The 13,276-nt window shown below is 45.7% G+C and overlaps 1 protein-coding gene across 2 annotated transcripts in view; it reads left to right on the top strand.

The window, feature by feature from the left end:
* smoc2 (SPARC related modular calcium binding 2) overlaps window positions 1-13,276 on the top strand; it is a 65,929-nt gene that overhangs the window by 41,884 nt on the left and 10,769 nt on the right. For both annotated transcript variants that reach the window (XM_066679557.1, XM_066679556.1), the window contains exons 8-9: window positions 2,092-2,278; window positions 5,173-5,255. In XM_066679557.1, coding sequence (XP_066535654.1) covers window positions 2,092-2,278; window positions 5,173-5,255 — 270 coding nt within the window. The remainder of the gene's footprint in view (window positions 1-2,091; window positions 2,279-5,172; window positions 5,256-13,276) is intronic.

Raw genomic sequence — 13,276 nt, 5'->3', positions numbered from 1 at the left:
GGCCGAGTGATGTCGGGCATCTTTAGTTTCATGTTGGAGTGCTGAGGCTGTGGTGGACAGTTTAGATAACGCTTCAGGATTCTGCACTTTAGCGTAAGGCAGAGTCACACTAGACATTTGCAGTTTGTATCACTCGGAGGACTGGTGATGCAGACTGTTTATTTTGGTGCTATACGCCAACAAACCGGCTATAACAACAAAATACAAAAAGATATATGCGATAAACTCCCATCTCCGAACTGACCACACGACACCCTGCCGTCGTGAGTCGGATAAAAACAAACGTGATCTCTGCTGCAGCTGGAGATTTTACAGATGGAGAGTTGGTGCTGGTCGTCTGCGTTGCGTGGCGTAGAGTGACGACTCTCTCTGGACGATCAGCGCTCTGCAAGGTTTACACGCCACGGTTTAGTCCCTACTCGATTCGCTCTGAACCACGAGAGAACAGCCACTAAACAAGAACCCGCTTCCAGAACCAGGACCAGAGTTGAGTAGAGCTGTGTAGGTACCATGCAGTGGAAAAGCGAGAAGTGAGTTCAAATACAGGAAGCATGGGGGCTCCCAGAGTGGTTCCCTATGTTTGGGAGATCCTCAGTTCAGTCCTGGGTGATGCCTCAGCCATCTAAGATCGGGAACGACTGGTTTCACTGTCCAGATTTCTAGTATGAAATTTAACGGTTGAGGGACCAGGGCCAGATTTACCTGATGGAGAAGCAGAAAAGCCGAGTAGAGTGAAGTAGGGACCGTGGAGAAGTGTCATTAGCATGAACAGATCTGTAGCTCTCTGTAGGGATTATGGACACTAACAGTGTGTCAGACAGCGTCAGGAACCACAGGAGCACGTCGATGTCTGAATATGTGACATCTCCTCTCAGTTTGAACACAGTGTATGTTACGGTGTATGAAGCTGGCCTGGGGAGTGCGAGTTTCATGAACCGTTCGCTACATCAGCCTCGGACGCTGGATGTCAAACACATCTTGGCTGACTGGCTGCGTTTGGGGTGAGGAGGAGTAATGTAAACCTGCCTAACACAAGCGATTTAGCTCAGGCCAAAGCGTTGCACATGCCCATGAACCCACAGTCCTGTGTAAATATTGACGTTGGTTAGAAACTGGCAGCGTGCTCTTTCTCTCTTTCTCTCCGCTCAGACATTCACTCTTCAACATTGCTGCCTGTTTAGTGTCCAGAGGGTCCTGCTTTTACATTATGAGCCGTTCTTGTTCATCGCAGCCATTTATTCTGTGATTCGATACTGATTCTTGAGTTGATTTACACCAACCCATCAACCACAGCCTTAAAATTAAATCCATGTTCTTAAACTCATTGTCCATCTCATCACCTCCACTGAGAATTCAGGAGTTCTGCATAATTGTTAGCCCCCTTTTGACACTTTTTAACAGACTCTCTAGTGCTCAGGACCCCCACAGAGCAGGTGTGATGTGGTGGTGGATCATTCTCAGCGCTGCAGTGACACTGACGTGGTGGTGGTGTGTTAGTGTGTGTTGTGCTGGTGTAGAATGGATCAGACACAGCAGCACTGCTGGAGTTTTTAAACGCTGTGTCCACTCTCTGTCCACTCTGTGAGACACTCCTCCCTCGTTGGTCCACCTTGTAGATGTAGAGTCAGAGACAGTAGCTCATCTGTCGCTGCACAGTGTGTGTCGCTCGTCCTCTAGTCCTTCATCAGTGACACAGGACGCTGTCGGCTGGATGTTTTTGGTCGGTGGATTAACCTCTGTTACATGGAAAACCTAGTAAAGTTTAGTTTATATTTTATTACAGGGCTAGTGAATGTTGAACCTTTTTGCTCTTAGTCTCTCTCTCTCTCTCTCTCTCTCTCTCTCTCTCTCTCTCTCTCTCTGTCACTCGCTCTCTCTCTCTCTCATGAGCAAACACAGACACTTGGCCTTGTCTCACAGCAGGGAACTGTTAAACATCATTCATCTTCTAGCAAACCTACACTGTCACTTCTCCTTCTCTCACATCTCTGCTTTGCACTGCTCTCTGCTCGTTTGTCCTTAAACACACGTTCAAATACACAGCCTGTGTGAAAATAATGAAAACCTGTTTCCTCTGTGCCTCTCTTTTAGCTTCTTCTTGTGATCAAGAGCAGCTAACGGCTCAGGAGGAGGCCAGGCAGCATAAGAACGAGGCAGTGTTTGTTCCAGAGTGTGCACAAGGCGGCCTGTATAAGCCGGTCCAGTGTCATCCGTCCACGGGCTACTGCTGGTGTGTTCTCATAGATACAGGGCGACCCATACCAGGCACCTCCACTAGGTAAGTAACCGAAGGGTCCTGTTCACTCCTCCGGGTTTTTCAAACATAGTTGCAAACACAGACTTCTGCCAACACTGGATCTTCCTCAGCTCACTTCTGACTTTATCTCTGTGCTGCTGTTGATGCTCTGCACCATCCAAACATGAAAGCTGTGACGTTCAGGCTACACAAGATCCTCACACGGCGTTTATCCTCCCTCTCCAAGATTCCATTACCTGAAGGGGTGCCACAGGGGCCAATACTGATCCCAATTCTCTTTCAACTTGACATACTCTTTTTTGGCTAATATTTCACAGCCTTACATTCAAAATACAGATCTGATGTCCAGTACATTGTGAGGCCTAACACCCTCAAGGGTATCAGTACATATTTGCTTTTACAGAAGGCGGACTCTACTGCAGTGAACTGTAACAGTGGGTATATTACCTGTAAGTGTTGTGCTTGTGTGTAAACACAGTAATTACTGGCATTATAAAATGGGTCCGGATACTAGGGTGACCAGATCTGAGATGGTGAAGAAGAGGACTTGTCTCTGGGGGGTGGGGGTGGGGGGGGTGAGCTCTCGCTCCTCCCTGCTGCTGTATGCTTAGCTGAACCTACGTGTGCTTTTTGGTCCTTTGCACCTTTATTTGCTACACAAAACATGTAAATGTCTTTTTTAATTTATCCGAGAACTTACATTTCCGTTTCGGCAGAGCTGCTCGAGATGAGGGTAGGTACCTGAGCTTTGCCTGACGTAAACAAGGACTGCAGACTGACCAATTAAATGTTTACAGAGGAGGTTATCGACCAATAACGGTAACTCTACAGTCAGACCGTCAATTCAGAAGATTTTAGGCTACTTCACCACGCCCCCTTCTCACTCAAGCGAACCAATCGGAGTAGGGGAGGGCGGGGCTAGTTTGTGAATGAAACGCTTCTCGAAATTCTATGTAAGCGCTAGAAAAACAAAATCCCGGACGTTTGTGAAATTCTACAGCCTAAAAAAGAGGACATGTCCGAGTAAAAGAGGACGTCTGGTCACCCTACTGGATACCTCCTACTGTACCTGGACCCGAAGATCAGAACTCGTTCTGCTCCTGTTTTGTTCATTTCTGCTGATGTTCTGAGATGTTTCCCACAGTCCTGACCTGAATTACTTGCTGTGAAAGCTTTGAATGAGAGTGTGTAGAGTTGTCCTTTGTCCTCTTATAACCCCTTCTTCGAGACCAATGTGAACTTAAGCCACACCTTGGCAGGACGGCATACACAGTGACTGGAATTAAATCTCTTAAGCTGACTTTGCTTAAACTGATGTTTCTGGACATTTCTGAGCACTATAACATTTTTGCTGGATTTATTATGATTCATGGTCATTGCTGTCATTAAAAATTCTATCCAATAACACTTCCAATGCAAAGAAATAGTGTACGGCTCATGTCGCCTACCACTGCTGCAAACAGACCTACAGTACATTAACCTTTTTGGCATCCGTAACAAGTCCTTCTTGAATGTTGAAAAAGGAAACCCCCTCCTTGCCTTTTAAAATGGTAGGTGCAGGTCAACCTCTTCACTTACCGTACATCTAATATGCTCTTGGGGCACGGCCTATTATTCAACTCATGGTGTGGTCCAGAAGTGGGCTGTGGGGTCCCTCAGGGCTCCATTCTTGGCCCAATCTTATTTAGTTTCTTTTTGCTTTTTTTGACAGTCAGAAATATGAACAGCTTTTTAGTTCTTATTTGAACAGACTTGAGAAGAACAGGCAGCATTTTGAGGGAAATAATGATGAATGCTGCACAGGAAAACCATGGTGCAAATGCGACTCGGATTTACAGTAAAGCTACTATCCTATGTGTCTGTGTGTTTGCATATGCAAAGGGTCAGTGTTACCTTAGCAGGGAGGCTAGCTCAGTGTGTGTTTAGCAGGTCCTGGTTTAACAAGCCACTGGAGAGTTGTGGAGTAATGCTGTGAATGGTGAGGCGCTGCTCGCTGCAGTATCGAGTTAACAAAGCCCCAGGCAGAGTGCCAGACTGCACATTAGTGCTCCTATGACTTCTGCTGTTTACCCCCCTCCCCTCCTTCCCACACTCTATCTCTTGACTTTCTCGTTCTTCTCTTCTGGGTCTGACTTGGCTAAGTCCCCCAGCAGCGATTGGAACTTGTTCATTTTCCAAGTGGAATCATGAATACTTCTCTGTGTCTCACATTCCCTCTCTTACTTCTAGTACTTCGTTCTGTTTCTATCTGTCAGTCCCTCTTTCTCCGTCCTTCACTTCTTCTTTCATTCTTCTATTGCATGGAAGAATATTTGAATGGATATTACACTGGAAGGTGCTTATTTAAATCAGAAAATAGATGCTGTATGTAAACACTGGCATAATGTAATAATATATCACTTTTACCTAGTTGTATATTTATTGTGAAAAATACATAGGACCAAAAATATTGTGGTCTTAGATCATTTATTGGGTGATAGTTCACACACACATTAACACTCAAAACTATGCCCCCCACAATGGTACTCCTAAGGAAGAGAAGGGTATTAAAAACAAATTCTGAAAATATTAAATATCACATGTTTTAAGCCTCGTGAAAGCCTCCGTTCACTGGCTCTTAGTCTCACAACATGATGCAGTCATAAAGCAGGAGTCCAATAGAGCATGAACCAGTGGATTGTTTCCCGAAGGCCTGAGCTGCAACTGGAATTGATTTCAAATCAGTGGGTGGCATCTCTACATTGTAATAAGTCGTAGACTGAGCCTGAGGTTTGCGATGCTTTGTTATTTCACTGAAGAACAGAATAAGACCCCTGGATTTTGTTTCGACACTGTCTGTGGATTTTTAGCATAATGCTCCCTCCTTTGGTTTTACATGGGAAACAATAACGCTTTGTGTGCTTTTCTCCCCACAGATATGAGCAGCCAAAATGTGACGGCAATGCGAGGGCCCACCCCAACAAACCCAAAGACCATTACAGGAGCAGACATCTGCAGGGTGAGCTGCTCTGTGTGTGTTTTTGTGTATTTTCTATGCTGCCTAAGCCAGATGATGGTCCATTTCTTCTTGGTTACTGAGGTTAATGATAAAGTTACATTCCCTTTACTAAAAAGGACGTTGTATATTTAAGCAAATAACATGAGAAGGGCATCACGGATTTGGTGCTGCATTTCACAGCCCGTCTTGTTTGTAAAAGTGTGTTTAGTTCATTTCTGGCTCCAGTTTGTGTCGTTATTCTGTCACCACGGCTGCCGACAGAAACATTCACTTTGGACCAATAACACGTTCTAAATGTAGGCCTTCTGACTTATCCTTCAGGTCAGATATCCTCTTGCAGAAGTTGTCTAACGTGTCCAAAAGCTCTCTGTGCATTTGTGTGCGTTAAAGGTAGCAACAGTTAGCTGCAGAATTAAAGCCTTAGCAACTGAGGCTCAGATAGATACTTTTAATGCAACAAACAAATATTCAATGCAACACTCCTAATCAAATCAGATTAGACACTTAATGTGAGAAGGAAAAACTACATGAAAAATGCAATAGATTCAGAAAAACAAGAGTTGTAAATCTATACACACCAAATCTGTGCACCCCAGATACTGCCGTATAAATAGAAACATACAAGAAGGACAAAATACAGTGGAACCTCTGCTAACGAACGCCTCTACTAACGAACTTTCCAAGATATGAACCAGGCGTTTGAATTTTTGCCTCTACCAACGAACCATGACTCTAGAAACGAACCCGATCCTCCGCCGAGCCGGCGGCTGGAAATGGCCACTGACCCCAATAGGCGAGTCTCCCAGCGCCCCCCAGACTTGAGTGAGGGTTTAAGATTAGCACATTGTAGCTTTAGCAATTTAGCATTAGTGTAAATAGCAGACACTGAAATTCGTGCTAAGTTAAGCCGTATCTACGCTTCGTCTCCCCACATTCACCACCTACTCTCCGTTATTCCCCCCACCCCCCATCCCCGTCATACAGCCAGTGCCTGTGTTACTCCTCCAGACAGTCGTCACGTCTTCAAGGTAGCGATGTGTAACCACTTACAACTTTATTATTTCTTTTTTATTACTGTTTCCACTGTATTTCTCTTTTATTTTTAGTAACGCTACATGTATTTTTTTACTAATGTGAGAGTGTTGTAAACATATATCAGTGCAAAAAGGGTGACTTTCGGGGGGTGGGGGCTGGAACACATTAATTGCTTTTCCATTATTTTAAATGAGGAAAACTGACTTGAGAAACTAACTTTTCCACTTATGAACCGAGTCACGGAACGGATCAAGTTCGTAGGTAGAGCTTTCACTGTACCTTCTTCACAAGAAGATTTCATTTTACTGCTCTCCAATGCTGGAGAGTTTCACCGTCCCCTACAAGAAGCGACCCTTTATAACCTGACTCACGGACCCTATCTAAATCCATTATAAGTGGCGTCCACAAACTTTTGGCCATGCTGTGGGCAGGTGTGTTCAGTCCCGCAGGTGTCTCTGCACATTTCTGTCCGAAAGCACCAGGCACAGAGACACACATGCAATAATCGGATTGGCCGGTCGTTGCTATGCCAATGCAAGAGACAATGATTATGGTCTGTGAGTTTTTTCAATGCAGTGAACGTTTGCAAAATTCAGACAGACAGCAAATAAATTAGATGTTTACAGAAAGATGTATCACCACACCTCCTTTATAACACAGTAACAGGTTATACACTGGAGGCTGGAACACTGCTGTGAGGATCTGATTACATTCAACCGCACGAGCACCAGCGAGGTCACGAACTGATGGTGGATGATTAGTTCTGGATCACAAACACCACTCCAGCTCGCCCCAAAGATAATGGATTGTGCTCCTTCTCTCCAGAGAACGCAGTTTCACTTCTCCACAGCTCAGTGCTGAGAGGGATTTATGCCCCACCAGCTGATGCTTCCCAGAAAGCAAAGAATGTTTGGCCCAAGTGCGGCCCAAGTCTGCAGTCCTCTTATGGCCCACATTTAGCCTTGAATTACGGTGTTGACTCAAGGTGAGTCTGGCTGCCTCGAATCTCGAATCGACAGGTCTGGCCCACACAATACAGGCCGTAACCCAACTCAAACCCAGCTCATGACATTTGGCCTACATCCGGCCCCACTATGAAGTCGCCAGTGTCCGAACAGGACCATAAGTGCCACAAGTGAGACTGACTTGGCCCAAATGTGTCTGTTATGTGGGTTGTGTTTGGCTACGGCGGCCGAACCTTGTGTTGCTGCTCCTGCGTGTCCTTTATGTTTGGGTCAGTCCTTTTCTGTCTAATAATCCGAACAGAAGCAGCAGTTGTGTCAGCAATGAATGCAATTACAAGTAGCTAATCAATAACTAATAATTAGGGACATAGATGTGACTGAGGACATATTGCATATGTACGATTAACACCGTGCTGTGGGTGCTTGTGTGTGTGTGTGTGTGCGTGTGTGTGTGTGTGTGTGTGTTGGGGTGGTGGGGGGGGGTGTTAATTTGTGAATAATACAAAACACTTGTGTTCCACTCCTCACAGCCCAGTTTTCTCATATTTCTGCTACAAATGCTTCAGTGCACTTAACACCCTGATGCCCGCTTGCAGTGCTGGTGTGTGTGTGCTGTGTGCTTGTGCACACTTGCAGCTGTGTTTCTACATGTGCATGAGTGTGTGTGTGAGAGAGAGAGAGAGAGAGAGAGAGAGAGAGAGAGAGAGAGACTGCCCTCATTGTGGTTAATGGTGCACCGCCTCCTGTGTGGTTAGTTTCTGGGCGAATGGATTATGTAAACCCTGCTGGAGTAAAGGCTCCGGGACCAGCATGCTTATCACCTCATTACAAACAGACGTCCAGGTGTGCCTCTGGGATTTTTTTTTTTTGCCTTCTCTACTGACTAGAAGTCTGGAAAGTCTGGAATTAATGGAAAGCAAGTTGCACCAGAGACAGCAGGCAATGATATGTACACTGTTTGTCCAAACATTTGTGGACACCCCTTGTGCTGACGCACTCCCATTTTGGGGATGTGTCTCTCTTGTGTGTCCTCCAGCTGGTCCCCACAATGTTTAAGGTGAGAACAGGTTTACAGCTGGGTTTAGCTAATCGTTAAGGTAAAGATTAGGTTTTAGGGTTGAGGCTGGGGTTGAGATTAGAGCTAGGGTTAAGCTCGTAGTACTTAAGGAAAAGATAATGGTAAGTCTCTACACGACGAATGGGTCTATGCAATGTCCTCACAATTCACAGATAAAAGATTGTGTGTGTGTGTGTGTGTGTGTGTGTGTGTGTGTGTGTGTGTGTGTGTGTTTGCCCCATGTGAAGTTCCCGCGACCCTCCAGTGTGCAAAAGGCAAAGGTGAACAGATTAGTCGTCCACGGAGGGGAGAGATAGGCGAGATTAGAGGAGATAAGTGAAGAAGGGAGGATGAGGGAGGACGGATGAGTTTCAGGGACGGCGGGCAGCTGTAAAGAATGTAGCAGAAGGAATGATAGCAGGAGAGAAGAGAAAACAGGCGTCCACTGTTTCTGCAGCGCTTCTGACTTTGATTAAGGACCTTGTAAGAAAGAAAAGTATATACTGTTTTTATTTTATAAAAAAACGCTTGTTCATCCCATTCTTCTAAATCCCACAGTTATCCACAGACTGTAATGTGTCTCACATGCTAATGGGATTAGCTACACCACGCTTAACGGGATGAGGGAATCAAACAGGCTTTAGGACGATTATGAGGTCCTGTGTGTGTGTGTGTGTGTGTGTGTGTGTGTGTGTGTGTGTGCATAACCATGACTTCATGCTCGTGCTCTTTGTCAGCTGTGGGAATCCTGTGACATTTCAAGAGGAGTTTAAAAGGAAAGGGCAACCCTTCATCTCCCTCAAAGTTGAGGCTGATTTAAAGATTTAGGTTTCGTTAAAAGCACCGAGGAAAGTTCCACTTTAAATTGGTTCTAAATTACAGAATGTAGGACATTTGTTGCTCTGCATACTTTATCACCCTCCAGTTCCTCAGCGCTCAGGACCCCCACAGAGCAGGTGTGATGTGGTGGTGGATCATTCTCAGCGCTGCAGTGACACTGACGTGGTGGTGGTGTGTTAGTGTGTGTTGTGCTGGTGTAGAGTGGATCAGACACAGCAGTGCTGCTGGAGTTTTTAAACCCTGTGTCCACTCTCTGTCCACTCTGTGAGACACTCCTCCCTCGTTGGTCCACCTTGTAGATGTAGAGTCAGAGACAGTAGCTCATCTGTCGCTGCACAGTGTGTGTCGCCCGTCCTCTAGTCCTTCATCAGTGACACAGGAGGCTGCTCTGTGGGGGTCCTGAGCATTGAAGGACGGGGGGCTAACAAAGTATGCATAGCAACTGATGGACCACAGCCTGTAATTGTAGAACTGTAAGGTGATCCTGCATGGTCAGTGAGTGTAGGGCAATGAGAGAGAGAGAGAGAGAGAGAGAGAGATGGACAGATGAGAGTAAACCTCTGGGTCTCTGTGTTGGACCTTGGTTGGCCCTGGGCTTCCCCCGCTCTGTTTCACTGGCTTACTGCCACAGGCCTTCGCAAACATGTTATTAACGGAGGGTGTTAATGAACAGAGCTCTCTCTATGTTGCCTGAGTGTGTGTGTGTGTGTGTGTGTGTATTTATGCAGCCTCTTGCCAGTAGCTTGTCTGCAGGTGCTGTGCACAGAGCAGATCTAATAGTCATGGCCGGTGGATCCTGGGGCATGGGGGCTTCTGGGGGCTCCTGGGAGCATCTAGGGGCCAGAGGGTGCCAGCAGTAGCAGCACATCCAGACTTAACTAGCAGAAGTCCTGACTAGTTCTGGCACTTGCTCTTTTTTGGCAGCTGCCTGGATACAGCACATTAACTCTTAAAGGCAAGGATTGGCTACGGCTTTCATTTTACCTCAAATGCACCTGGACGTGATCAGCATCAGACCGGAGATCTGGGGCTAATATTAGGTTTACACATCAGTTTTGAAGAGATCTTGTGTAACATATCATTTTAATTCAGAAATCAAACATTTTCTCACACTTTCTCATTATTTGGCAAAGCCTTAGTCACAAAATACACTGGGGGCGAAACCACAAATGTCCAACGATATACTGAAGTAAACTTAATAGTATTTCACTCACCACCGTTGATAGCAGAGCTCACTAGCCAATCAGCACACTGCCCACTCACTAACCAATCAGAATGCCCACTGAGTAGCCAATCAGAGGGGGTTCATTTATCTGAGGGGGTTCAGTTTGAGGGCGTTAAATCTGGAGTTATATCAGGAAAACTTTTCCATCTTTCTTTATTTGAGTGCCTTAAGTGAGACCTTTCTCTTATTTCACTTTTGCTCTGAGGGGAGCTGGCTGGGCTGGTTCAGGCGTCTGATAAAGATGCCTCCCACTGGAGGTGTACCAGACACAGCCGACTGGAAGGAGGACATGGTATCCTCCTCCAAGCGTGTTGAGCGTCTGTTATCTAACACAGCTAAACAAATAAAGCGAAACCTAGTCAAATATTCGAATGCGTATTTTATGGAAAACGGCCTGTGCTGTCTCTTTAAATGCATTTGAACGCTCACAGCTGCAGCTTTAGGCCACGGTGCACGTTTACATTGTTTGTACCTTGATCAACAGAACCGTACCTGTACAGACCTGACGATCGTACCCTCTGCCGCTGGTCCTGACAACCTCATTTGGCTGGATGTATGACAGTTACAAACATGCTTCTCTCAGTCCAGAGAGTGTTGCTCAGGGTGCGGCGATGAGAGTTTTATGGGGTGCTGAGGGAGAACGGGGCAGTGCTGTTGAAAGCAGAGCTGCAGTGTGTGGAGCGGTGTTTGCCCAGCACTTTCCCCAGAGAGACAAAGAGCAGACCACGGGAAGAAAAGCCTGGCTTTGGCTTTCTGACCTCTGGCATGGCCTTGCTCCATGTGCCCTGGTGGAATTACATTTGTGGCTGTTAACACACACACACACACACACACAAACCCAAGTCACACAAACACACATCTTTACCCAAACTAACACGGAGATACACTGTAAACAATTGAAACAAGCCCGAGGCTGAAGTCTTTATGAGAGTTGGACTGAGTCAGTTTAATCCAAGAGGGAATTTGATTAGCGCTAAACCAGAGGAACAGCAGGGGAGATTGTGACCTGCTGTGCACTCAAGGACCTTCAATCACACCATCAGATGTAGACAGCAGATATGATACAGCTGTTGAATTTATCTCTTTAAAGCTTAGAAAGTCACATCTGTCTCCAGTGATGACAGAAGCATGGCTTAATTTGTTATTATTTCTCACTTGTCGCTGAAATTCTGTCGCTGAGCTTTCAATCAACACCATGTGTGATTCTCAGTAGAAACAGACACTGTTGTTTATGGCAGGGGTGTTCTGCACAAACTAACTGAGGTCCAGTTGCTAAAATTACCCTCCGGCAAAAGGCCATGAAGTGACTGATCCACTGATTAATATCAACGTAATTTCTTAGAGTTTTAACGACATTTATAGGACATTTTCAGAGTTGGAGACTTTTAGCACTCTCACACACACACATTGAAGTGTAAACACACAATAAAAGCCGTCGCTGCTGAAATAAACAGAGAATGTTTCCTCACTGTTTGCACTGGAAAAAGGTCTAGTGTTTGAACATAGCCCTGACTCAGTAAATGGGAAACATAAATGTGCCTCAGTCTAAGTTTCTCTCAGGCTTTTTCTCTCAGCCACAGCCCGAGAAACAGCATCTGGAGGCTTTTGGATAGTGGAGAGACACTCTTACCCCATTGGTGCATAACATTGACCTATTCTTGCTGTTTCATTACGTATCGTGGAACTGACTATTGCTAACTTTCCTTTAAAGTTACTTCCAAATGAAGTTCTAACTAAACAGTTACTAATGAGTTACTAATGAGTTCCTGTGGTAATTCCGACTGCGACTAAAAACAACCACCAAAAAGCTACAGTCGAATTTGTACTCAAACCCACTGCGACCATCCAGTAATTAACACTCCATGAACGTTATTATTCATTCTTATTCATTTATCAAAAATTTGTCAAGGATCTTGGGTCTGGACAGTGGCTCGCCATTTGGTGAAGCCTGGTAGGACCCCCACAGAGCAGGTGTGATGTGGTGGTGGATCATTCTCAGCGCTGCAGTGACACTGACGTGGTGGTGGTGTGGTGATCAGACACAGCATTATGGGGGTCCTGACCATTACCAAAGTATGCAGAGCAACAGGTACACTACTGTGTGCAATTGTAGTGTACAGAGTGCTCCTGTGTGGTCACTAAGGCTAGTGTAGATACAGGAAGGTCAGTGGTGTAGTTAGTACCTTCAGTGACATGTTGTGTCTTCTCTCCACTCAAATGGCTATAAACTATAACTAATTCATTTATTATTGAACCTATAGCACATCTATAAAGACCTTAAGACAACATTCTTTTTAGCGACACCTCTTCTGAACCTTAAAAAACCCTGTATCCAGGCTCAGACTCGTACAGGGTGAAATCAACAGACCAGAACTCAAGGCCGAGGCACAGTAAAGGCTCTGGCTGCATTTCGAAATGATTTTCATTGTAAGGGAGTGACCAGACATTTCTCAAAGCAGAGAAAGAGGAATGCAGCCTCACTCCCACACGAACAGGTGGGCGAAATCTTTTATTGGACCTCGGCCTGTGAGAACAGAACTGAAAGCCAGCCCCATAAAGGTTTGCAGCATCTCTTGGACAACTCAGAACATGTGAGATCTTCACTGACCTGCTCACGTTAACCTTTCTGCCTTTCTACGCATCTCCGTGCGGGTCTCTGAGATGTGTGTTTTACTGGAGAAGTTGCCTCACACACCTGTTGCAGAGACCCGTACCATGCAATTATCTCCAGGACATGAGAATCTACCCTTGGGGTCTAGCCATAAACACTCCAGGTTTCACCCACCATCCCCCGACCCTCATATCCAGCCACAGACCACCAAGCGATGGCTGTACAGTCTGTGCTTTGTGTAAACAATGCTCCCAAGTGGTTGTAGACACCTGCCCCTCCAATGTTTCT

The sequence above is a fragment of the Hoplias malabaricus genome, chromosome 8 (genome assembly GCF_029633855.1).
Source record: "Hoplias malabaricus isolate fHopMal1 chromosome 8, fHopMal1.hap1, whole genome shotgun sequence".
Taxonomy (NCBI): Eukaryota; Metazoa; Chordata; class Actinopteri; order Characiformes; family Erythrinidae; genus Hoplias; species Hoplias malabaricus.
This window is presented reverse-complemented; position numbering and strand designations above follow the sequence as displayed.